Source organism: Emys orbicularis, chromosome 4 (assembly GCF_028017835.1).
Source record: "Emys orbicularis isolate rEmyOrb1 chromosome 4, rEmyOrb1.hap1, whole genome shotgun sequence".
Taxonomy (NCBI): Eukaryota; Metazoa; Chordata; order Testudines; family Emydidae; genus Emys; species Emys orbicularis.
In genome coordinates, this window is record NC_088686.1 from 30096640 (window position 1) to 30123529 (window position 26890).

The window sequence follows — 26890 nt, forward strand, 5'->3', positions numbered from 1 at the left end:
CTGATAAGTCACTTTGTACCTTCTGTTTCAATTTCTCCCCTTGGCAACAGGGAATTGAAACCCTTGTTATGACATTGAAAAAGTCTCGGGCCAGCTGCTGTAAATCAGTATAGCTGAGAACTTGTCCCCAGATGTAATTTCAAACAAGTCCACAGAAAAACACACATTGCAACATAATTATACTTGGCATTCACATAGCAATTTTCAGATAAGGATCTTAGTGTATGTTTTACAAACAACAAATTAACTATTCTCACACTGTGGTCCAATATGTTTTATTGAATCTATTTTAGTCTTACTTTTTGGTTAAAGAATGGAATATCATAAATGACTCCTTACTAATTTCACTGGAGGTGCCATGGATGAAACCCACAGTTAGTAATGGACTAATCCTATACTCATATAGCAAAACCAATGTAATTTTCATTTGCATTATTGGTGGGCTTTTTGCCTTTTGAGTTACAGTCCAGTAATTGTGTGAACGGATGCCAAACTTGTGAGTGTATGGAAGCCACAAATATTAAAAATGAAGGCACTAGAAAGAAGCATTTCACAGTAAGAAAAGTCAGTAAGTCTGAGGAAGATTGTATATTTCCTCTCTTCCATTGCTTTGGAAACTACAACACATTAATACAAAACAGTGTCACACTGATGCTTTCCCCTTGTTTTTAGGAGTTTGTATTACACCACCACTGCCTGCTGGAACTTGGCTTCGGAACTTCTTGGTGATTCCCATTTTTCTGCTCTGAGTTTGGTCTCCAAGACTAGATAGCAATGCCCCAGATTCATCAGGCTGAGTCGCTAATTGCTGGATATGCTTTTTTTCCAGAATGAATTCCTAGTATAAAGAGAGAGAGGTGCAGTGGAATGGCTGAGAGATAGGGAAATATTATTCCAGTTTTATAGATGGGGAAACTGAGGCACAGAGCCATGAAGTGACTTGCCTAAAGTCACACAAAAATAACAGGAGTACTTGTGGCACCTTAGAGACTAACAAATTTATTAGAGCATAAGCTTTCGTGGGCTACAACCCACTTCTTCGGATTCACACAGTGAGTCACTAGGAGAGCTGGGAACTGAACTCAGATCTCCCGATTCCCAGTTCCAGGTTTTAACTGCTATGCAGTGTGCCCTCTCCCACTGTGTATATAACTAACCTCTACATATGTTGCTAGTACATGCACTACTGCATTTGCTAGAAGGCTCCAAAACACCCATCCTTGAATGAGCCAGACATCAGAGTCGCTTAAATTTTAGCTGCCTATACAATCTGTATTCCCTTAGCAGCAGGCACCCTGCTATCCTGAGCAGCTTTTCTATTAATGCTACAGCAATGTTTGTTACTTACTTGGATCATGTCCAGTTTTGACAACCATTCCATTTCCTGCAAGGGGCCATAATGCTGCGTGTGGCACTGCTCAGCCAGGTTGGCGATAGCTAACAACAAGCTGCCTAGCTCTTGACTCTGTAAAGGCATAAAAGACGTTGGTGAATTTTGCCCCACAGAACACTTTGCGCACAAGTGTGCCTGGGATTGCCAACCTCCATGATGAGGAAACGTCTCTCAAGGCTACTACACAGGAGTTTGGCTGGGTAACAATTCTGCTGTGAGATCTAGCTTCTCCTCAATGTGCGACCCAACTGCGCTGCTGCCTATATCTCTGCCCCCATTTCCTCCTACATCCCTCTCTTGGGCCCTCCGTTCTACCCAAGCTTCTCTCTTTCCTCCTCACTTTGTGCCCTTCTCAGCCTCAGCAACTGCTAATGACGACACTGGCCCTTCATCCTACACCTGCGAAACCCCCTCCTAACTGCTTTTCCCCCCTCCCAGATGTCTTCTCCCCCATGGGGCTAGTCAGATTGGGGTCCCTCCAGATTGCCAGGCTTGCAGAGCTTAGCAATTTTCCCACAAGCCCCTGTTGCCTCCTGCCTGGGCTCTCTGTCATGCCCCAGCCCATGGCATGGCTCCCACTTGCTGTTGTGGCTGCCTCACTTGGTGATGAGAGGCAGCAGCACTAGTGAGAATGTGCTGTGCTAAGTGGCAGCTGTGGGTGGGGAGAGGCACAGAAGTAGGGCATTGCAGGAGAGTGAAACCTAGGAAGATGAAGGGATGAGTGGGCAGGGCCAGCTCCAGGCACCAGCTTAACAAGCAGGTGCTTGGGGTGGCCAAGGGAGAGGGGCGGCACCTGCGGCAATTCGGGGGCGGCAGGTCCATCACACCCTCTAGGAGCGAAGGACCTGCTGCCGAACAGCCGCCGCCGATTGCGGCTTTTTTTTGTTTTTCCCCCAATTGCCGCCGCCGGTCGCGATTGCGGCTTTTTTTTTTTTTTTTTTTTTTTTAGCTTGGGGCGGCAGAAAAGCTGGAGCCGGCCCTGTGAGTGGGGAAAAGGGGAAACCAGAGGGAGCTCTGGGAGGGGCTAGTGAGGGAGACGGGAAAAAAGGGCAAGAGGGAGAGGGGGAAAACTGGGTAGTAACTCATGGAGTGGAGGAAGACAGTGTGTCTATAGGGTTGGACTGGGGAAAAGTCTCTCTAGGTGTCAGCTGGGAGCTAGGTTGGGAGAAAACTTGTCTGTATGGAGAAAGGATTGTGCCTAAGGCCTTGACTGAAATCCCCAGTTTGGACAATCAGTGACTAGCCCTCTTCACCAGTACAAACTCCTAGAGTAGACAAGAAAAGCCACTCGAAGTTCAAACTCACTGCTTGAAACTGGGCTAGACTGCACTGGCCACAAGTCATGGCCTACAGCCTCTTTGCTGGCAACAGTAGGGGTTTGCAGTGGTGCAGCTATACCAGTGGCTAGTCACTTATCGCTGTAACAGAGGCAAATCTTCAGTGTAAACAAGGCTTGAATCCATCCATGGAAACCACTGAAGATGTAGTGTTTGGAGCAAGTTGCTGCAGATTTTATGGTAGCTTCTGGCTTTAACATTGTCCTTTTGGAAAGAACTGAAGTTTAACAACGTAGGGCCAAACCCAGAGCTCCTTACTCACACAACGTTCCGCTGACTTCAGTGAGGACTAGCCCTGACTTGGAAGTTTAGCAAACAGCAAACAACAAACTAGATGAAAGTAAATAATAAGTTGGAGAGCAAACCAAGAAGAGTGATGATTTGTGTATCTTAGAACAATGGGCAAGTTAATGAATTCTGGGCCTGATCCTGCTGCCAGCTCCCCCACTTGCCTCCAAGGAAGGAGGATCAGGCCCTGAATGTTTGTGATCTCACTCATGTGCCAGTCTTTTCAGTTAGGGTATGTGTCTCGTCTGTTTTATCCATAACTTGTGTTCTGCTGGAAGGAACAGAAGGGGCACTTTTGAACTTACCTGATATCTGAAGTGACCTTTCTCGTGGTTAATACTGACTTCCAGCTGCTCGTTTTTCTCCTGTATTCTGTTGCATTTCATCTGAAGCTCAGAAAGTTCCCTAATCAGCATCTAGGCAAGGTAAACAAGAATGCCCACTGGGGATGTGCTTTGCACTGCAGAAGGAGTCTAGCCCTAGTGTCACTCATTCTCCTAGAGCCTTTCAACTTGAAGGATCCCAAAGCACTTTACAGATTAACAAACTATGTCACTAACTGTGAGTTACACTCAAAGGCAAGTCTTTCCCTGGCCCCATGGCTGCACTGGGGGAAGCACAGGCTGGACCTGTTCAACAAGTGTTGTATAGGCTACCAGCATGCCCTGCAGCCTGCCATGACTCTGAAAAAAACTGGGCCATTCTGCTCTCAATGACAGTAATATAAGTCCAAAGCAACTCCAATAGAGCTCGTCCACATGGGAAGTTATTCTGGAACAACGTAGGGTGCAAATTTAAAGAGCAATAGCGATTCTGAAGTATTTCAACACTCTTATTCCTGCAGGCGAGTGTCCACAACAGGGAGCAACTCCACAATAGCTATTCTGGGTCAACTTCCTTATTTAGACAAGCCCTCACTCTGGATTTACACTGATATAACTGAGCACAGAATTTGGCCCCTAATGCCAGGTTCCTGACCTTTGACAGAACAATGCCTCCAGGTGCAACTCAAATGCTACTGTGATGGCCACCATCTTGGCCAACAAACAGGGGAATAAACAAGGGCCCCAAAGAGCTGGAACCATAAGTCTTCCCCTTCCCTTGTAGGAGCCTGGATCTAGCCCTCTGTTTTTATTAACAGAAAAGGTTAAGGATTATTCACTGTATTAAAAATAAAACACCCGGAGAAACTCTTCTCTATCAGGAATCTCCTTCAGTGGCCACAGTTTATAAGCGCAGGTCTACATTGTGCTAGAAGACCCATGCTGTGGACCATTACTACATAGTCTGCCCTTGGGCCTGCCTGACCCAATAGCCATGGGACATTCTGATGGGGGATGGAGTGCAGAATGTGCCATAGAGATTGATACTACTCATATGAGAGTAGAAATTTGCCCAGGGTGATCAAGTGATGAGAATGTACATAGTGTTTGTGATCAGCAATATTCCAGAAATCATTGTCCCTTTCAACAGTTACATATGGTTGCCAATTTTGGTTGGACATATTCCTGGAGGTTTCATCACATGACATAATCTTTAATTAATCTTTAATGCTGGAGACTCCAGGACAGACCTGGAGGGCTGGGGGATGGACCCCAGCTAAGGGTTCAGTGGAAGTCGCTGGTGCTCAGTATCTCACAGAATCAGACCCTGGCTTAACTCTCTTGGACTAACTACTATCTAATATACCATAAATAACATGCTTGATAACATTACAAGTTTTGTGGTATCATGTTCCCGTTGCAAGGTTTCAAGGTCACGCTGACTTTTCTCAAAGTCATCTGACAGGGTGATCAAGTTCTTTATCAAGGTCTGGTTTGTAGCTGACAGCGTCTCATGCCGTCTGATAGCTCCAATGACAGAATCTGCACCATACTCCAGATAGTCTGTAGTGAGACACAGGGGAAACACAGCACAAAGGGAAAACAGACTTAGCTTACCAGGTATTAGAGACACTTTATTTTCCTCACTTTTCAAGTTATGTACCGGATCCTTTAAGCAATTGAGGGTATGTCTACACTGCAATAAAACACCCAGAGCTGGCCCATGTCAGCTGACTTGGGCTCGTGGGGCTCGGGCTCAGGACCCTCCCCCTTCACCGGGTCCCAGAGCCTGGGCTCCTGCCCAGGCCCAAACAGCTACGCTGCAATTTTATAGCCCAGCAGCCCAAGCCCAAGTCAGCTGACATGAGTCAGCCGTGGGTGTTTTATTGCAATGTAGACATACCCCGAGTGGCTCAGGGGAGATACTGTGTATTTGCAACTCCCACACCTTCCAGGAGGGGCCAATTGCACGCGGCAGCCGGGCTCAGGCGTGGATTTAAAGGGCCTGGAGCTCCCGCGGCTGCGGGGAGCCCCAAGCCTTGCTGGGCTGGGGCCAGGATTTAAAGGGCCCGGAGCTCCCGCCGCTGCGGGGAGCCCCGAGCCCTTTAAATCCCGGCCCTAGCCCAGCTGCCGGAGCTGCAGGCGGGATTCAAAGGGCTCTGGGCTCCCTGCAGCCGCGGGACTGCTGAGCCCTTTAAATTCCGGCCCCAGCCCGGCCGCCGGAGCTGCAAGCAGGATTTAAAGGGCTCTGGGCTCACCACGGCGGGGAGCCCAGAGCCCTTTAAATCCCCGCCGCGGAAGTGGGTGCGGTCCGGCGCGGTGTACTGGCTCTTGCCGGTACGCCGTACCGTACCGGCTTACTTTCACCTCTGCTTGTCACCCATATTCAAGAAAGATGAATTCAAACTGGAACAGATGCAGAGAAGAGCTACTAGGATGACCAGGAGAATGGAGGGCCTGTCTTATGAAAGGGGATTGGAAGAGCTTGGCTTGTTTAGTCTCCCAAAGAGAAGGCTGAAAGGGGATATAAGTGCTCTCAATAAATATATCGAGGTGTAGAGGAATAAATACCAGGGAGTGTGAAGAGCTATTTAAGCTAAAGGACAATGTTGGCACAAGAACAAATGGGTATAAAATGGCCATGAACAAATTCAGGCTGGAATTAGAAGAAAGATTCTAATCATCAGAAGGGTAAACTTCTAGAACAATGTCCCAATAGGAGTTGTGGGGAGAAATAACTGGATTAGTTTTAAGAGAGAGCTGGACAAATTTATGAGTATGATTGGATGACAGGGCTGCTTGTGATGGTAAGGGGCAGGGTTCAGCAGCCCCAGTGATCAATTGCAGTTTATGTCTTATGTTCCTAAAACCTTATGCTTCAGGGTGTCAGTTGGCCAACTGCAGGGATCAGGAAGGGATTTCCACTCCCTCCCCCAATGGATTCTGGGAGCTGGGGTTATCTCCTTCCTCTGAAGCATCATGGATGGCCATGACTGGAGAGGGGCCAGGGCTCTGAGGGGGCGCCGAGCATTCTCTCTCTCTCTCAGGTGCTTGGCTGACTGGCTCTTGCTCATGTGCTCAGAGTCTATGATCACCATAGTGGGGCCAGGAAAGAATTTCCCCTCAAGTCAAATTGGCAGTGACCTTGGGGGTTTTCGCCTTCCTTTGCAGCATGTGGGTGCAGGTCACTTGCCGGGATTATCTGGGTCCATGTCACTTAATCAATTCCCTGCCATTGCAGGGGCCTTCGGCATTGGTGCATTAGTCGCTCCTATTCTCTGCCTGTGGCACACAACAGCCTGATCTCCTGTAGGCTGTAATACTTTAGTCTCATTTCAGTTGTTGGGTTTAGTGTGTGGGTGCTGGGTGGTGTTGGTGGCCTGTGATATACAGAAGGTCAGACTAGATGAGCTGGTGGTTCTTTCTGGCCTTAAATTCTATGATTATGTCTCTACGACAATATAATGCAGTCCATTTTAAGAGATGTACTGAAATGTAGCTGCACCTCTCCACCACTGGATGGCACTGGTTCTATTACAGGGACATTTCACTTGTGGGAAGCTTGGTCAGAGGCTATAAGAGTTTTTCACAGGACAGAATATTGATATCATATAACGGCAAGAGAATCTAAGTGCAGAATCAGAAGAACCAGGTTCTCCAGCAATAGGATGGGACAAGAATTAAGATTTTGTACCAAAAAGTAAAATATGGCATAGAAGAGTCTGCTTAAAAGAATCTACTCTTAGTCATGAATTCTGAGTTAAGCAGGTGATCGCATCACGCAAACGTGACCGTGTTGTGAAGGGAAGCTGGTAAATTTCCATGGCTCAGGTTCTGAATGTTGCTAAGAGATGAATAATCTATAGACTTAACACCTGACTAGATGTTAAATGGCTGTCAGAAGAGATATCTATGATAATCTGATTACCTTTTAGTGCACAATTATCACTTCAGCCTTGAGTCTGGGCTAGAGAACCAAGACCTGACATACTCGAAAGAACTCAGATGGATGTTTTGATGCATTTAAGCACATTCTTATTCTATGAGGAATGTGCAAGTAACAAGGCAGAATCTGAGATTTGGAAAAATTAATTAAGTAGCTGATCCTTTATCTGATATGCAAATAACAAGCTACACTGTATTTACTTATAATAGGAATAAACTGAAAGATAAACCACATATTTTAAAACTAGAAGAGCTTATATCAGCCAAAATATCACTCCTGTAAGCTAAAACAGGGTTTCTCAACTTTTCAGGTTGGTGACGCCCAAGTCAAAAGCAAAGATGTTCATGATCCCATTACATTTAGTACAAGAGTAACAAGGTATCAGTGATAAACTCTATAGGCTTATCATTGTTATTTGTGCTTCGAGATGTTGCCAGAGAATGCTTGCCCTTGGAGGGTAAGAGTGTGCAAGAAGTGGAGGAGAAAGAGTTCCTTTACTTTATATTGTAATAAAATATTTAATGCTTCCCTCTACTTCACCCACCCCTGATTACCTTTCATGACCTTGCGACCTCTGGGTTGCAACTCACAGGTTGAGAAACACTGAGTGAGAAGTTAGTCTGGAGCATCTTCTAGTGACCCTAATTGTTTAATAAATAGGGAAGGAGAAATGGTCTGGGCCAAGGATGCCTAAAAGATCCCCAGAAGCTTTGGCAGGAGTCATCTGTGGATCATCACTCTACTGCTGGGCACAATGGATCTGCCCACTGCAAGGATAAAGCTTAGCTTTCGTGGGGGGCTGGTCCATGGCTGTGGAACAAACTCCCACGGGAGCTAAGAACTGCCTGAAACCTCATCATTTTCTATTCCAAGGATAAGCTGCATGTCGGACTTTTCTTTCCATAGCAAACATGCAGAGCAGAGCAGAAATAAAGTACCGATGACTAGGCTATGTGGCCAGGAGCAAAATGAGTCAGTGAAAGTTACTACTATTACACTTAAGGAGACTGCAGATGCAGTGTAAGAGCACTTACTGTCAGGCAACTGGTCAATGACTTTCAGTAGGAAATCCTCATACACTTTTTGCTTGGCTACCTTCTTCTGCAGCTTCTGTTGTCTGTAAAAATGCAGCAAGAAATATTTAAAGTTTAATAAAAACCAATGAGAACACAAGGAGCTAATTACATGAATCCCCTGTGTCAATTGTGGCTTCTTGTCACACTTGCACTACTCATGGGAAAGGATTTCCCTTATAGTAATGTGAATAATGGTGTAAGTATGTTGCATATAAATGACATAGCATCCTTCATCAGATCCAAAAGTGCCCAATCAGTTCAGCCTCCCAACACCGCGCAGAAGTTAGTGTTGTTAGAATAGCATTACTGTACTATTGTAGTCATAGTGTATTTTCATAAATGAGTAAACTGAAGCAATGAGAGGTTAAGTGACTTGCCCACGATTATCTAGCTAGTCTGTGACAAAGCCAAGAACCCAACACTCTTGGGACCTTGTACCAATAAAGTCAATGGGAATTTTGTCAATAACCAATGAGAGTAGGACTCTAGTGGCCTGCTTGAACCACGGGACCATCCCATCTATCCTGGGGAGGAGTGACTGAAAAAGATTTGGGGGTCGTGGAGCGTAATCAGCTGAACATGAGCTCCCAGCACGATGTGGTGGCCAAAACAGCTAATGTGATCCTGGGATGCATATAGAGGGGAATCTCGTGTAGGGGTAGGGGGGTTATTTTACTTCTGGTTTTGGCACTTGTACGACCACTGATAGAACCCTGTGTCCAGTTCTGATGGCCACAATTCAAGAAGGATGTTGATAAATTGGAGAGGGTTCATAGAAGAGCCACAAGAATGATTAAAGGATTAGAAGACATGTCTTATGGTAATTGAGCTCTTTAGGTATATCTACACAGCAGCTAGACATCCGCAGCTGGCCCATGCCAGCTGACTCGGCTCGTGGGGCTTAGGCTGTGGGGCTATTTCACTACTGTGTAGAAGTCTGGGCTCAGGCTGGAGCCCAGGCTCTAGGACTTTGCGAGGTGGGAGCATCCCAGAGCTCGGGCTACAGCCCAAGCCCAGAAGTCTACACAGCAATGAAGCAGCCCAAGCCCTGTGAGCCCGAGTCAGCTGGCATCGGGCAGCTGCAGGTTTTTCTTTGCTATGTAGACATACCCTTTGTGTTTATCTATTTAGCTTAACAAAGAAAAGGTTAAGGGTTGACTTGATTACAGTCTATAAGTACCTACATAAAGAACAAATATTTAACAGTGGGCTCTTCAGTCTAGCAGAGAAAGTTATAACACGATCCAATGGCCGGAAGCTGAAGCTAGACAAATTCAGACTGGAAATAAGGTATGAATTTATAATGATGAGAGTGTAGTTAGCCATTGGAACAATTTACCAAAAGTCATGGTGGATTCTCCATCATTGACAATTTTTATATCAAGATTGGATGTTTTAGATATGCTTTAGGAATTAGTTTGGGGAAGTTTTCGGGCCTATGCTATACAGGACATCACACTAGAGGATCAGAATGGTCTCTTCTGGTCTCGGAATATATGATGCTAGGACTGGATGACGGGATGGATCACTCAATAATTGCCCTGTTCTGTTCATTCCCTCTGAAGCATCTGGCATTGGCCACTGTCAGAAGACAGGATACTAGGGTAGATGGACCTTTGGTCTGACTCAGTATGGCCCTTCTTATGTTCTTTTGAATCTAACCATGACAAACATTTTTCCCCCATAGCCACAAGAGCTTTTATCTTCTGATGGTAAATAGCAAAAAAAGAACAGTCGTGTTAAGGCCCAGGACCAGGAGATTTGGATTCTATTCCTGCCTCTCACACAGACTTCCTGTGCAAACCCCTTTGTCTCTCTAATCTCCTGTTTGCCCATCTGTAAAATGAAACATGTGTGCTCTGTGGACAGCTGGACCTAAATTCACCATCAAGGTGCTGAACTGTTCAGGGATTTAGTATGGTAATTCTGTACCAGCTCCATTAAAAGTGGAGGGTTTGGATTAATTAAATAGGTGTTATTTATTTTATATTAAATTCCATGTTTTTAATATTATCGCCCTGTTCTCAGTTTCTGGTGGAAGCCTTAAGAGCTTCAGAACCTGTACAAGTTATTCAGTGAATTTAGCCCTTTGTTCTTAAGCTCACTGGGGCAGGGATTGTCGTTTTGTTCTGTGTTTGTGTAGTGACTAGCACAATGGGGCCTTGATCTAAGACTGGGGCTCCTAGGTGCTACCACAGTATAAATAATAAATAGCGATGTTTGCAAGCTGTCCACAAATGGAGCATGACTTTTACACGTCTTTTGTTCATAGTTGTCTCACTAATATTTTTTGCAAACAAATTCCAGCCTGAGTGTGTGTAACTAAGTGGCTGCAACAAACATTCTATCTTTCAATACACAAGCTGTGTCGCACGGTATTGCTTCTGTTCCCTGATTGGATGACGCTTATCAACTACTACTTCTGATATCACTCAAAAGCAAATCAAAGAGATGTGAATTTGCAAAATGTTCACAAATAATTGTCTTGACTAGTCACCCCTTTTTAACTAAAGTGCCTACGGAGTAGAATGTAGCAAAAGCAGCATACAGTAAAAGTACATGGGAGAGAGGAAAGTTTGACCAAAGGCCCCATGGAAAATTCAGGTCTTATGAAACATACTGTTTGATTTTGATTGTTGAATGTCTCTTTGATTGTTGTTATTAAGCAGAGATGGGACCAACCTACAGAGTTATTAGGAAGAGACAGCTAACAGTTATGGGAGATTTGATTATTAGAAATATAGATTGCTAGGTTTGTGATGACTGGGAGAACCACATGGTGAATTGCCTGCCGGGTGTGAAGGTTGCGGAGCTCTCGAAACATCTAGATAGACTTATGTGCAGTGCTGGGGAGGAGCCAGTGGTCGTGGTACATTTAGGTACCAATGACACAGAGAAAAGTAGAAGGCAGAAAACTAAATATTGACAAATTTAGTAAGTGCTTATATACAAATGCTACAAGTCTAAATATTAAGATGGGTGAACTTGAGTGCCTGGTATTAAATGAGGATATTGATATATTAGACATCACAGAAAGGTGATGGAACGATGATAAACAATGGGACACAGTAATACCAGGGTACAAAATATACAGGAATGACAGAGTAGGTCGCACTGGTGGGGCAGTGGCCCTATATGTGAAAGCACAGAGTCAAATATGGTAAAAATCTTAAATGAATCAAACTATACCATAAAATCTCTGGATAGAAATTCCATATTGAATAAATAGCAGTAAGAATACACTGCCAACCATCAGACCAGGATGGTGATGGTGATTGTGAAATGATCAGGGAGATCAGACAGGCTATAATAACAGAAAACCCAGTAATGCTGTGGGATTTCAAATATCTCCATATTGACTGGGACCATGTCACCTCAGAACGGGATACAGAGATAAAATTTCTAGACACCATTAACGACTGCTTCTTAGAGCAGGAGATCCTGAGACTCCTAAGGAGAGAAATAATTCTTGATTTAGTCCTAAGTGGAGCCCAGGATCTGGTCCAAGAGATGAATATAGCTGAACTTCTCAATAATAGCTACCATAATGTAATTACATCTAACATCCTTGGGGGGGGGGAATACCAAAGAAATCCACCAGTGTAGCATTTAACTTCTAAAAGGGGAACTATGCAAAAATAAGGATGCTAGTTAAACAGAAATTAAAAGGAACAGGTACAAGAGTGAAATGTCTGAAAACTGCATGGAAACTATTTAAAAACACCATACTAAAGGCTCAAACTAAATGTGTACCTAAATTAAACAAAAACAAAACAGCAAGAGGACCAAAAAAATGCCATTATGGCTAAACAGATAAAAGAGGCAGAGACAAAAAGACACCCTTTAAAACTGGAAGCCAATCCTACTGAGGAAAATAGAAAGGAGCATAAACTCTGGCAAGTCAAGTGTGAAAGTATAATTAGGCAGGCCAAAAAAATAATTTGAAGAGCAACTAGCAAAATAAAAAAAAATGCTGTGAGATTTTGTGTAAATTACATCAGAAGCAGGAAGCCTGCCAAACAATCAGTGGGACCACTGGATGATTGAGGTGCTAAAAGAGCACTCAAGAAAGGCAAGGCCACTGTGGAGAAGCTAAATCAATTCTTTGCATCAGTCTCCACTAGTATCCTTCAGAGGATATGGTGAAGACTCTCAGACCAAAGCCATTCTTTTTAGGTGACAAACCTAAGGAACTGTCCCAAATTGAGGTATTAATAGAGGAGTTTTGGGAACAAATTGAAAAATCAAACAGTAATACATCACCAGGATCAGATGGTATTCACCCAAGAGTTCTGAAGGAACTCAAAAATGAAATTGCAGAACTACTAACTGCGGTATGTAACCTATCGCTGAAATCAGCCTCTGTACCAGATGACTGGAGGATAGCTAATGTAACGCCGATTTTTTAAAAAGGCTCCAGAGATGATCCTGGCAATTACGGGCTGGTGAGCCTAACTTCAGCACCTGGAAAATTGGTTGAAACTATAGTAAAGAACAGAATTATCAGGCACACAGATGAACACAGTATGTTGGGGAAGAGTCAACACAGCTTTTGTAAAAGGAAATGATGCCTCACCAATCTATTAGAATTCTTTGAAGGTGTCAACAAGCATGTGGACAAGGGTGATCCAGTGGATATAGTGTATTGTACTTTCAGAAAGCCTTTGACAAGGTCCCTCAAGTAAGGAGTCATGGATCAGTAACTGGTTAAAAGATAGGAAACAAAGGGTAGGAATAAATGGTCAGTTTTAACAGGGAAGAGAGGTAAATAGTGGTGTCCCCCAGGGATTTATACTGGGAACAGAGCTATTCAACATATTCATAAATAATCTGAAAAAAAGGGGTAAACAGTGAGAAGCAGGGATCTTAGAAATCCGCTTGCCATGGAAAAAACAAGGAACAACATTTTTATAGAGCATCTTTAGTTTTTACATTTTGTGAAAAAATAAAAATATATACAGTGGAACCCTGATTATCTGATCTAATTGGAACTGGGGCCAGATCGGATAATCAAAAATGCGGATAGTCAGGAGAATGGGCCAAGCGGGCCAATGGGTGGCGGGCTTGGGCTGTCAGCCCAAAAATTGTAAATATAGCAATAAAACTTTGTGTTCAACTGATACCTATACATATTATGGCTAGGGAAATTAAAGTTCAGTGTTTCATTTAACTGTGGAAAAACACAGATTTTCATTTTTTTGTCAGAGATTTTTTTTTTTTAATCACGGAAAGCTAGGATCCCTGGTGAGAAGTCAAAGATTGCAGGTGATACAAAAGTTACTCAAGATAGTTAAATCCAAAGCTGACTGTGAAGAGTTACAAAGAGATCTCACAAAACTGGGTGACTAGACAACAAAATGGCAGATGAAATTCAGTGTTGATAAATGCCAAGTAATGCACATTGGAAAACATAATCCCAGCTATGCATACAAAACGATGGAGTCTAAGTTAGCTGTTAGCACTCAAGAAAGAGACCTTGGAGCACTGTGGATAGTTCTTTGAAAACATCTGCTCTATGTACAGTGGCAGTCTAAAAAGCTAACTGAATGTTAGGAACCATTAAGAAAGGGATAGAAAATAAAACAGAAAATATCAAAATGCCACTATATAAAACCATTATACACCCACACCTTGAATAGTATGTGCAGTTCTGGTCAGCCCATCTCAAAAAGATATATTAGAATTGGAAATTATTAGAGGTATGGATTAGCTTTCATATGAGGAGAGATTAAAAAGCCTGAGACTGTTCATCTTAGAAAGAAACTAAGGGGGGGATTTTATAGAAGGTCTACAAAATCATGAATGTTGCGGAGAAATTGAATAAGGAAATGTTATTTACCCCTTCACATAGCACAAAACCCGGGGGTCACCTAATGAAATTAATAGGCACCAGGTTTAAAACAAACAAAAGGAAGTACTTCTTCACAAAACACACAGTCAACCTGGGGCTGTTACCAGGGGAGGTTGTGAGAGCCAAAAGTATAATTGGGTAAAAAAAGAATTAGATAAATTCATGGAGGCTAGGTCCACCAATGGCTAGCCAAGATGGTCAGGAATGCAACCCCATACTCTGGGTGTCCCATAATCTGACTGCCAGAAGCTGGGACTGGAAGACAGGGCATGGATCACTCACTAATTACCCTGTTCTCTTCATTCCCTCTGAAGCATCTGGCAATGGCATCAGAAGAAGAATTCTGGGCTAGATGAACAATTGGTCTGACCCAGTAGGACTATTCTTATGTTCTTAACGTTCTGGACTTTCTGATTTAAGCTTTCACAAAATGTGTACATGTTCAAATCTGGGGGTTTAGCTCTGTTCTGAAGGTTTTACCACTCCGTGGAATGTAAGTTATCTACCTGAGAAACTGAGTTAAGCCTGCTAGTATTTGAACTTTCAGGGTTTAGATTACTACAATGCAAACCTGAAGTTTAGGTTTCTAAGACACAAACACAGGTTAGAAAGACATATGCAAAATGAAATAGTAAAACTCTTTAAGTGGGTGGTGGAAAGTGAACTCTTTAGATAACCCTAGGTGGGTCTGCTGCATACCTGACTTTGAGTTTTTCAAGTTCTGCTACCAATTTATCTATCTCCCTCTGTTTTATTTCATTCATTTTTACTTCTGCTTGGTATTTCTGGAGTGCACGCCTCCTCTTCACATCACTTTCTTTAAGAAACTTGTCAAATTTAAGAGCTTGATTCCTGCTCTGGCAAAAAAAAGAAAAAGAAAAAAAGATGACATATTTAATAAACCAGGGCAACACTCCATTCAGGGAAGGGACTATGTGTAAAATCAATGAAATGTGTGCGTGTTCTGCTTGCTGATCCTTGTTAAACTAAAGTTTTACAAATCTTCAAAGACCAAGGTTTGTTTCCATTTATAGTCCTGTAGGATGAAGGATCAGGTCCCCACTAGGTACCTGACACCAACATTTGTGTCACTGCTGAATTTAGCCCTACATGTTTTACTGCATAAGCAGAGGAGAGCAGTGTCAGTCTATAGAGGCCTTCAGGATCAACCCAATGCTGATGGAGCAATCTGAAAGTCATTCTTATCACTGTGAGTGTGATCAGACAGAGAGCGAAGGAGAGCACATTGCTCTCACTTGGGAAAAAGCGTACCAGGCTGCAGCTCTTGCCTGCTCCAACATGACTCTGCCAAGCACTCAAATGCACCATTGACTACACCAGGCCCAGAAGCAAGTGTGCAGATATGCAAACCACAAGAGCAGAGTCCTGGGAATGTGAAAAGACCAAGACTAACTCCTCAGGGACCCTGCGTGCTCTCTTCTCATAACACAGATGGGAAATGATGCTTACATCCTGCTGCTTTTTGGCAAATTGTGCTCTCCGCTGAGCCACAGCTTCCATCCGCTCTTTAAATTCCTGCCTCTTAGCAATCAGCTCTGCCGTGACACGATCAACTTCAACCTCTTTCTTCAGAACCAAGGTTTTTTGCAAAGAGTTTGCATCAGTCTCAAGAATCTTGCTGGGGGCCTACAAGTGGAATTGGGTTTTCAAATCAATAGAGGCACATAAATTCCTGTGAAGTTCCCATGGGTCTTGCATAAAAACAAATTCAGTGCATCATTACTTTTTGTCTTAAAATATTAAACAAAATAATAATTTTTATCCCCTTGCCCTCAAGGTATGGATTAAAATAAGAAAACAAGGATTCAAACAAGAACATGAATGCTGCAGTTTTAGGGCCAAGTCCTGATCCTATTAAGGCAAATGACAGAGCTTTCCTTGACTGCACTGAGAGCAGACAGTGGCCCAGAGCTCCCAACCTGCCAAATGTGACCACAATGTGAGAAAAGAATTTATACAGAGGGACATAAGCTATATATCAGTGCAGGGGCTTAATATCAGCTGGGCTGTATTTATTTCCTCACAGGCAACATTTTCTACAATCCAGTCTTGATGGCGATGCAATGCACACAGGACCTGATTCTCCACTGGCGTAACTCAAGAATAACTCCATTTTGGTTAATGGAATTCGACTGGGGTAAATGAGAGAAGAATCAGAATTTACCATGTTGGATGAGATGCTTCAGAAGATGGTGTTAAGGCGTTAAGATGTGACAGGACATCCCAATTACAAAGAAGTGATTAGCAGGTGTCACTAAACCCTCAGGAGGTTTGTCATGGTCTTTTTTCTTAGCCCAGTCCTGAAGTTCTTAATAAAAGTCTGCTCTACTTTCTACTGAGGTCCACAGCAAAGTTGCCATTCAGGTCAGTGGGAGTCTTCCTAACTAAAGATGTCACGATTGGGCCCATGGTAGTTGGAAGCTTGAAGCTGAAATTTATTTCCTTATCAGAATATATTTTTCCAGCTTGGTGCCCACACTGGTTTGTTAATGCTCTTTGTTAATTGGCCTCTCGTATTTGTGTGTGTATGAAAAAGAGCACTGAGGTGTTTTTGCAAAAGAAATCCCCCATATAAAGAATGACATGGCTTGGCTAGGGTTGAGAGGCCCACATTTGAACAGAGCTCTTGTATGAGCTGTCTGCAGCATCCTTTCAAGGAACTTTCTGCAACTATGTCATCACATTAGCTCAGCAACTGATACGTGGCGCTGAGGTAATTTTCCTGAGGAAAAGGGTTCCACGGTCTCACCTACAGAGCTGTCCTTAGGATTTATGGGGCCCTATGCAGTATTATTAAACTGGTGCCCCTACGCTGGCATATTTGGCTTTGTGAATACTGGTGCCCCTATACTGGTGCACCTATACCAGTGCAACTGGTACCCCTGAGCCGGCACATTCGGCTCTGTGAATATGGCCCCGCCTTCTGCCTAGTAAGGAGGCTGCAGCGTGCGCTGGATGTGCAGGAACTGACCTGCTCTTACCTGCTGTCCCGGTCATAGATGTGGACTCCGTGGGTGGGTGCTCTGGGGCTGGAGCACCCATGGGGAACTGGCACCAAGCTCCTCCCCTCAACCCTCCTCCCCCCACGCCTCTCGCGCACCAGTGGCCCGGAGCTTACCAACTCCTCCCCCTCCCTCCCAGTGCTTCCGGAGTGCCGCAAACAGCTGATTTGCGGTGTTCAAGCTCCGGGAGGGAAGGGGAGGAGTGGGGATGGGGTGCGTTCAGGGAAGGAGGCGGGGAAGAGGTGGGATGGGGATGGAGCAGGGGCAGGAAGAGGTGGGGCGGGGGCTTGGAAGAAGGGGTGGAGTGGGGACGGGGCCTGGAGCGGAGGGGGGCGGTCCAGCATCCCCGGGCAAGATGAGAAGTCATCGCCTATGGTCTCGGTGGTGCCCCAAATTTTCAGGTGCCCTACACAGCTATCCAGCCACCAAACTCAGATCCTACACCAATGAGGGCCATACAATTCCCATATAGACAGACACAGGTGATCTGAGTCTTGATGACACATACACAGCACCCTGTTGAAGGGGAAGCTCTTGAACTATGTTCCCTGTGACACACAGACACAAAAGGAGGAGGCAAAAAAACCCACATCTAACCTCGCTGATGATGGGGATATGAGTAACGTCTTTATCCTCTTCTTCCCTGGGAAAACAAATGAGAGTCACTTTTACATGGAGAGAATTAAGGACACCTTTTTGACAGGCCAGATCAGAGTGATAGAGTTTAAGGCCAGAAGGGACCACACTAGATTGTTGAGTCTGATCTCCTGTATATCACAGGCCACCAACAACACTCAGCACCCACACACTAAACCCAACAAAGAAAATTAGACCAAAGTAAATAAGACCCACAAGAGACCAGACTATTGTGTGCCACAGGCTGAGAATAGGAGGGATTGATGCACCAATGCCCAATCCCCTGCCATGGCAGGGAATTGATTAAGTGAGATGGACCCAGGTGTAGCTGGCAAGTGACCTGCATGCACACACTGTAGAGGAAGGCGAAAACCTCCCAAGGTTACTGCCAATCTGACATGGGGGAAAATTCCTTCCCGACCTCACACATGGTGATCAGTTAGACTCTGAGCACATGAGCAAGAACCAGCCAGCCAAGCACCTGAGAGAGAGAATGCTCGGTGCCCTCTCAGAGCCCTGGCCCACCTCACCAGAGTACCATCTCCAGTCATGGCCATCCCTGTATTAACTGGGAGTGAGTCCCAGGGCTGTTGAGCCCTGCCCCTTCCCCCGCCCCCCAATCACAAGCAACTCCCTCATACAATCATACTCAAATTTGTCCAGCTCTCTCTTAAAGAGAATTAAGTTATTTGCCCCCATAATTCCTAATGGGAGACTGTTCCAGAACCTCCCCACTCAGATGTTTAGAAACCTTCTTCTAATTTCCAGCCTGAATCTTTTCATGGCAAGTTTATATCCACTTGTTCTTGTGAGAGTATTATCCATTAGCCTAAATAGCACTTCATACTCCCTGGTATTTACCCCCGATGTAATTATACAGAGCACTCATAACCCCCCTCAGCCTTCTTTTTGCTAGGCTAAACAAGCCAAACTCTTCCAGCCTCTTCTCATAAGATAGGCCCTCCATTCCCCTAATCAGCACCTGCTCCACTTTAAATTCATCTTTCTTGAACATGGGTGACAAGAACTGTACACAGTATTCCAGAGGAGGTCCTATAAACGCCTTGTACAATGGCATTAATACTTCTCTATCTCTACTGGAAATGCCTTCCCTAATACATCCTAGGAGCGCATTTGCCTTTTTCACAGTTGCCTCACATTGATGGCTAGTCATTCTATAATCGACCCCCACACCCAGGTCTCTCTTTTTTTGTTTCCAACTGATGAGCTCTTAGCCTGTAGCAGAAATTCTTATTATTAGACCCTAAGTGCATGACCTTGCACTTTGTACTATTGACTTTCATCCCATTTCTGTTACTACAGTCTTCAAGGTCATCCAGATCTTCCTGTATAATATTCCGATCCTCCTCTGTATTGACAATGCCTCTCAACTTTGTATCATCAGCAATTTCATTAGCACACTTCTACTTTTTGCGCCAAGGTCATTAATAAAACTTAAATCCACATGTTCAAATCCCAATAGGGTAGACTCACTTCATCTTTCTATGGCCAATAAGTTAAGTTCAGTGCTCTTTATAGTGTGAGACTCTGAAAGAGACCTCTTGTGTGCACATTAAAGGTTTCCTGGCACTTCTCTTAAGACTAGAAGTTTGCCCTGGTGTCCTTAGTTAAACACTGTATAAAAGATTAATTTAGTGCTCTCACAACACCGTAAGACATACAGAAGTATTCTCAAATGTTCAAATAAGTACCTGGATAGATGAATGTTATTTTTGTTTTACAAATATGAAAAGTGAAACATTGGCAGTTGGTGACCTGCCCCTGGGCACAGAGTCAGGCAGAACTGGAACAAGAATTTAAGTTTCCATTACAAGATTAATCCCACTGCAAAATGTCTCAAGTTATCATTTTCCATTTTGGTTTGTTTGTGGTCATGAGGGTTAGAAGCCTTGAGCCTTGTATTACTGGGGATTGAAATATTTGAGTCTAGGGTGCTATAAAACTCTAGATATGGCCCTTAAATGTGCACAATTAGAACTAATGGGCATGTCTGGTATGTTACTTATTCTTTTGAAAAGATGTTTTATAAAAAAAGAAATGGCTGCCAAAATACATGAGGACTATGCATCCTTGACCTCTCATGACTTTTTAGACAGCCAGCAGGTCAACCAGACATGGTAGATTCATACTTATGTCACAACTACAGTATGTTGGCAAACAGAAACCATACTGATGGCCACATTACAAACAGCAAACTAGACAGATTAACAGGACACACATATGCAGCAGCTGCTGCACATATTCAGTTTCCCAGATTTGTCCTGGACTTTTCCAGGGCTGAGTTTGCCAATTGTGCATATGAGTCTCATTATGCATGGTTGGGTTTTTTTTTTTAATAGACTCCATACTATCTTCTATACCTTGTAAGTTTAAATGATTAACTGCCTTGCTGTCTTCTACTCTACTCTGGGTTTGCAAGATCGATTCAGATACAATACATGGACACGTTCAGATGTTACAAACAATAATTTTATAGTCGAAATTGAGATGGCTTCAATCTGACTAAATTGTCCAGCCTAAAAGCATCATCCAAGATAGCTCAGCCCCTGAGACACAAACTCCACAGTCAAGGCAGATCCCCAGGGGAGGGAGCTATTTTTATATGTCTACCATAAAGGCTACTTCAATACTAATTAATCTGTTCTTCTTATTCTAAATGTCTAGAAACACACAGGGAAAGGGGAATTCAATTTCTGAAACTCAGGTCTCTCAGGCACATTCACTTTAACACTCCCCTTTTAGACTTTAGATTCAAGGAAATAAAACCGTGAGTGCAAGTGACATCACCTACCTGTGTTCCCCTAACTGGGTTACAAAAACGTTCCTCCTCCTGTTTTCCAGCTGCAGTGAGTACCTAGGATGATCGTTCCTTGGCACTGCCAGGGACTCCAGGTCACTCATGATGAGCTCGGGAATCCAGCTGGCGACTTTCCCTCCCTGCAATACTTCATGCACAAGCCATGTGCTTTGCAGCGTCGTTCTCCTGCTGCAGAAGGGAAAAAGTTTGCAACAGACGTCTAACTACAGCAAAGCAATTAGAAGTGCATTGTTTTAACTGCACGAGCGATGCAGAGCAGTCTATTTTAGTAGCAGCTTCAGAACGCGTTGCAAAGCTCCTGCAGAGCTCACGCACAAGAGTCGGGGGAAGGCGGGCGGGCGAGCGTGGGGGGAGGGGGAGAAGAGGGAGGAGGTGAGTTTGCTGTTGCTACAGTTACCTTTCAGTAGCCGGCCTCTTTCGGCGTTCCCCTAGCAACCCTGGGCCGCGTTCTAAAAGAGAACGCGGGACACAGAGTGGATCAGGGCCTCAGTGCAGGGAGAGTGTCTTCGCTGAGGGTGGCTGGCTGGGCTTTGCTTGCCCAGGGAATAACTCCGCAGCATAGCTATGCACAGCAATCTCATTAAAACACCCTGTTTTTATTGCAGTTGGAAAAGGAAAACACCCCCTCCCCCGCCTGACATCTGCAGTAAAAGAGCCCGGTCCAGATGCACTGAAATAAAGGAAAAATAAAAGCAAGTCCTGAATACTTTAAGGATACAAACATTAAAAATGGAAGTTTGGGGTGACATTTGTTTGAGCTTTTGGAAGCTGTTTGGTTTGCCTAATTCTGTCCTTTTCCCCACAGTTCCCAATCCTTTTGCAGCATATCCCTGTTTAAAACCTCTCAAACTTCTAATGAGTTGATACTGGACTAAGAGACTTGGGCATTGAAGTTCCCTTTCCACAGAGCAGGCTGTGGCTGTGCAAGTTTGGGAACCACCCTCGCTCCTGCCCCCACACTGGGACCCCATCTAGAGGTAAGGAGGCTCAGTCAACATGATTTGGTTTGTTTTTTTGTTTTTTGGAGACAGCAGGTGGGGGTCTTTCTGAGATGCTTATAGTGGTTCTAATCTGGATGATGATTTTTGTCAAGAGGACACCTGTACAATTCATACTAGACTGTGACCCACCAGCTCATGACATCACGACCACACACAACCATAAGATCATATATTTTGCACAATATCCATCAACCTTTATTGAATTCAAACAGTCAACCTCTGTGGTTAAAGGCTCCATCTCCTATTCCCTTGAACCCCTGCAGGATTCTTTTTTAAATCACGAGGAGCCTGAAATCTATTGTTTTTCTCTTACTAGATCCTGTTGTAGTCCTGCTTTTTTTTTAAAGTACAGAAAATGTCACTAGAACATCACATGACTAGTCAGTGTATGTCATTTGTATATTATGTTACTTAAGGTTTTAAACGTAGTTTCCAAAGCCCTTTGGAAGAAGCTGTGAGACTCTCTCTTAAATACTTTCTGGGTCCAAAGATACTGGGCTAGATCTTCAGCTGGGGTAAATGGGAATAGTTGAATTGAAATGAATGGAGATATGCTCTTTTAAATCAACATAGGAACTGGCCCAATAATTCTGACACACTTCTAATGATAAAGGGACACATTCTCTGGTCCACTCCATACACTTTACATCATGTAAGTGTGCATAGTGCAAGTTGACTAAAAGCACCTGGAAATAGATAGTGACAAATTCTACCTGGGCAGGGGAATTCTCCACCAACAGAAAGCTGGCAGAGGTGGCTCCTGGGCCAGTTGCCATCCCAATGTGACTACTCTTCTGCCACTTTAACTTGTGCTGGGCAGCTCAGGATCATGGAACCAACATCCTCCACTGCATCCAAGCAGAACTCAGGTGGGGTGAAAAATCTGTTCCAAGAATCGGGGGGGGGGGGGGAAATCTAAAAGTAGAAAATACCTATTTCCTTCATTACTTTTGTCACTTTGCTCAGAAAAAAAACTGTCAGTGGTTAGGGGGCTATTCTTATTTTGAGTATTTATGTATGTAGCTTCTAGTTAATCAAAAGGAGACTGTAGTTTTATTTCCATGGATCTTCTATGCACTCTATAGACCAAATTTTGTTCAGTTACTCTAGTGCAACCCCACTAATTTCACAGGAGCTGCACTAATGTAACTGAAAGCAAATTTGGCCCTAATAGTCTAACTCAGGTGTGAAACCCAGCAGTGCTGGACTGATCTTTATTACTGACTGCAAGCACATGGGATGGGTTAAGGTTACAAAAGGCAATGCTCATATCACATGCCAGGGTTCAGTGTCCTCCAAAGGCTCCAGTGGTTTCTGTTACATCTTTTTGGTTGCTTGTTTTTTTCTTGTAAAGCAAAAGCAAATAGACATGATTATGAAACATTCCAGCCCACCTAAACACTGAACCAATAACCACAGACATGTTTTTATCCTGATTTAAAATATAGAGGGATTTTCTTTTTATAACAAAAGAGCTTTGGTTTTGATTATACTCTGCAAAATGAAAAACGTGGATAAGGAGGTGCTGCTGTAACATTAGTGGGTCTCTCTGCAGGCTGCCTCACTGAGATATTGTTAGCATATTCATCAGAGTCCTTGTTTGCAGGAAGTGGAGCTTTTTAGGAAGGTTTGTGATTATAAAACATAGCTACACATTTCCTCTACAGATTGAAACAAAGCATTCAGTGTTTGACTTCCAATCATTTTATACATTATGCAATTTGTGTGCAATGTGTGGTAAACTGGCTTAATACAGTAACTCCTCACTTAATGTTGTAGTTATGTTCCTGAAAAATGCGACTCTAAGTGAAACAATGTTAAGCAAATCCAATTTCCCCATAAGAATGAATGTAAATGGGGGGGTTAGGTTCCAGGGAAATTTTTTTTTGCCATATCGTACAGTATGATAGTTGGGAGGTGCCCCCGCCTTACCCCACACAGCCACAGCCCACTGGCATTGGAGACAATGAGGCAGGCAAGGAGGCTGAAGGTGCTGTAGGCTAGGAGAAGCACGTTGCGCAGCAGCAGCGGCAGCTTCCCCTACTCTGCAAGCACCAGGGGTGGGGGGCTCAACCCTCGGCCCGCCTACGTCACCCCTTCCCCCAACCCCCCACCCTTAACCCGCCTCTTCTTACCTCCCCTCCTTCCCCCCCCATTTACTCTGCATGCCAAGTCCTCGCTCCTCCCCTCTTCCTCCCCTGCCTCTTGCCTGTGGCAATCAGTTGGCTTGCAGCATTCAGGAGGCAGGAGGGAGGGGGGAGGAGCGAGGACATGGCGCACAGGCTCCCCCTCCCTCCCCTGTCTCCTTAACACCGCAAGCCAGCTGATTGCCGGGGGCAGGAGGCAGGGGAAGGAGGAGGGAGGTGCACTGCGTCCTCGCTCCTCCCCCCTCCCTCCTGCCCACGGCAATCAGCTGGCTTGCGATGTCCAGGGGGCAGGAGGGAGGAGCGAGGACTCGGAGTGCAGGCTCCCTCCTCCCTCCTGCCTCAGCAATCAGCTGGTTTGCAGTGTTCGGAAGGTAGGGGAGGGAGGGGAGCCTGGACGTCGAGTCCTCGCTCCTCCCCCTTCCCTCCTGAATGCCGCAAGCCAGCTGATTGCCATGGGCAGGAGGCGGGGGGAAGAGGGGAAGGCATTGATCTGTGGGGTCTGCTGGCAGGCGGGAGGCATAGGGGGGCTGCCAGCTGTGGACAAAGCAGGCAGCCAAACGACGTCATAGCGAAGCATTGCACAACTTTAAATGGAGCATGTTATGTAATTGAGCAGGGACATAAGATCGAAACAACGTTAAGTGAGAGGACGTTAAGTGGGGAGTTACTATACATGTGATCATGTCTCCCTCTACTGGCTGGCCTCAGCAACTACAACATCTGCTGCTTGTTCACAGCTTCAGGATTCAGCAATGCAGTACGAAGCGGCTTGTGTTTTTTGGTGCTAAAGATCCAAGGTTCAATCCCTGCTAGTGATCGTGAGATGCTTGTATACTGCAATGGGTTGGTATATATGCAAGAATGAATCTCCCAGATGTTTACTACTACGAGAGTTATTCTCGTACACTGTTATCATAGAATCATAGAATATTAGGGTTGGAAGAGACCTCAGGAGGTCATCTAGTCCAATCCCCTGCTCAAAGCAGGACCAAACCCAACTAAATCATCCCAGCCAGGGCTTTGTCAAGCTGGGCCTTAAAAACCTCTAAGGATGGAGATTCCACCACCTCCCTAGGTAACCCATTCCAGTGCTTCACCACCCTCCTAGTGAAATAGTGTTTCCTAATATCCAACCTAGACCTCCCCCATTGCAACTTGAGACCATTGCTTCTTGTTCTGTCATCTGCCACCACTGAGAACAGCCTAGCTCCATCCTCTTGGGAACCCCCCTTCAGGTAGTTGAAGGCTGCTATCAAATCCCTCCTCACTCTTCTCTTCTGCAGACTAAATAATCCCAGTTCTCTCAGCCTCTCCTCGTAAGTCATGTGCCCCAGCCCCCTAATCATTTTTGTTGCCCTCCGCTGGACTCTCTCCAATTTTTCCACATCCCTTCTGTAGTGGGGGGACCAAAACTGGATGCAATACTTCAGGTGTGGCCTCACCAGTGCTGAATAGAGGGGAATAATCACTTCCCTTGATCTGCTGGCAATGCTCCTACTAATACAGCCCAATATGCTGTTGGCCTTCTTGGCAACAAGGGAACACTGCTGACTCATATCTAACTTCCCATCCACTATAATCCCCAGGTCCTTTTCTGCAGAACTGCTTCTTAGCCAATCGGTCCCCAGCCTGTAGTGGTGCATGGGATTCTTCCTTCCTAAGTGCTGGACTCTGCACTTATCCTTAGAATCATAGAATCATAGAATATCAGGGTTGGAAGGGACCTCAGGAGGTCATCTAGTCCAACCCCCTGCTCAAAGCAGGACCAATTCCCAACTAAGTCATCCCAGCCAGGGCTTTGTCAAGCCTGACCTTAAAAACCTCTAAAGTTGTTGTTAAACCTCATCAGATTTCTTTTGGCCCAATCCTCCAATTTGTCTAGGTCACTCTGGACCCTATCCCTATCCTCCAGCATATCCATCTCTCCCCCCAGCTTAGTGTCATCTGTTAACTTGCTGAGGGTGCAATTCATCCCATCATCCAGATCATTAATGAAGATTTTGAACAAAACCGGCCCCAGGACTGACCCTGGGGCACTCTGCTTGATACTGGCTGCCAACTAGACAACGAGCCGTTGATCACTACCTGTTGAGCTCGACAATCTAGCCAGTTTTCTATCCACCTTATAGTCCATTCATCCAATCCATACTTCTTTAACTTGCTGGCAAGAATACTCTGGGAGACCGTATCAAAAGCTTTGCTGAAGTCAAGATATATCACATCCACCACTTTCCCCATATCCACAAAGCCAGTTATCTCATCATAGAAGGCAATCAGGTTGGTCAGGCATGACTTGCCCTTGGTGAATCCATGTTGACTGTTCCTGATCACCTTCCTCTCCTCCAAGTGCTTCAAAATGGATTCCTTGAGGACCTGCTCCATGATTTTGCCAGGGACTGACATGAGGCTGACCAGTTTGTAATTCCCTGGGTTCTCTTTTCCCTTTTTTAAAGATGGGCACTATATTTGCCTTTTTTCAATCGTCTGGGACCTCCCCCGATTGCCACAAATTTTCAAAGATAATGGCCAATGGCTCTGCAATCACATCATCCAACTCCCTCAGCACCCTCGGATGCATTGCATCTGACCCCATGGACTTGTGCATGTCCAGCTTTTCTAAATAGTCCTTACCCTGTTCTTTCACCACAGAGGGCTGGTCACCTCCTCCCCATACTGTGCTGCCCAGTGCAGCAGTCTGGGAGCTGACCTTGTCTGTGAAGACCGAGACAAAAAAAGCACTGAGTATTTCAGCTTTTTCCACATCATCTGTCACTATGTGGCCTCCCACATTCAGTAAGGGTCCCACACTTTCCCTGATCTTCTTCTTGTTGCTAACATACCTGTAAAAACCCTTCTTGTTACACTTCACATCCCTTGCTAGCTGCAACTCCAATTGGTCCTTGGCCTTCCTGATTATACCCCTGCATGCTCTAGAAATATTTTTATACTCCTTCCTAGCCATCTGTCCAAATTTCCACTTCTTGTAAGCTTCCTTTTTGAGTTTAAGCTCAAAGATTTCACTGTTAAACC

At 44.7% G+C, this 26890-nt stretch overlaps 1 protein-coding gene across 1 annotated transcript; it reads right to left on the bottom strand.

Moving 5' to 3' along the window:
* Positions 1-643: 643 nt before the first annotated feature.
* CCDC197 (coiled-coil domain containing 197) lies at positions 644-20795 on the bottom strand. The gene is made up of 9 exons (XM_065402369.1): positions 20686-20795; positions 17835-17880; positions 15685-15861; positions 14914-15071; positions 8322-8404; positions 4735-4904; positions 3324-3434; positions 1349-1465; positions 644-838 (listed from the first exon to the last, which is right to left on the bottom strand). The coding sequence occupies exons 1-9, from the start codon at positions 20793-20795 to the stop codon at positions 644-646; spliced, it is 1167 nt and encodes a 388-aa protein (XP_065258441.1).
* Between the last annotated feature and the right edge of the window lie 6095 nt (positions 20796-26890).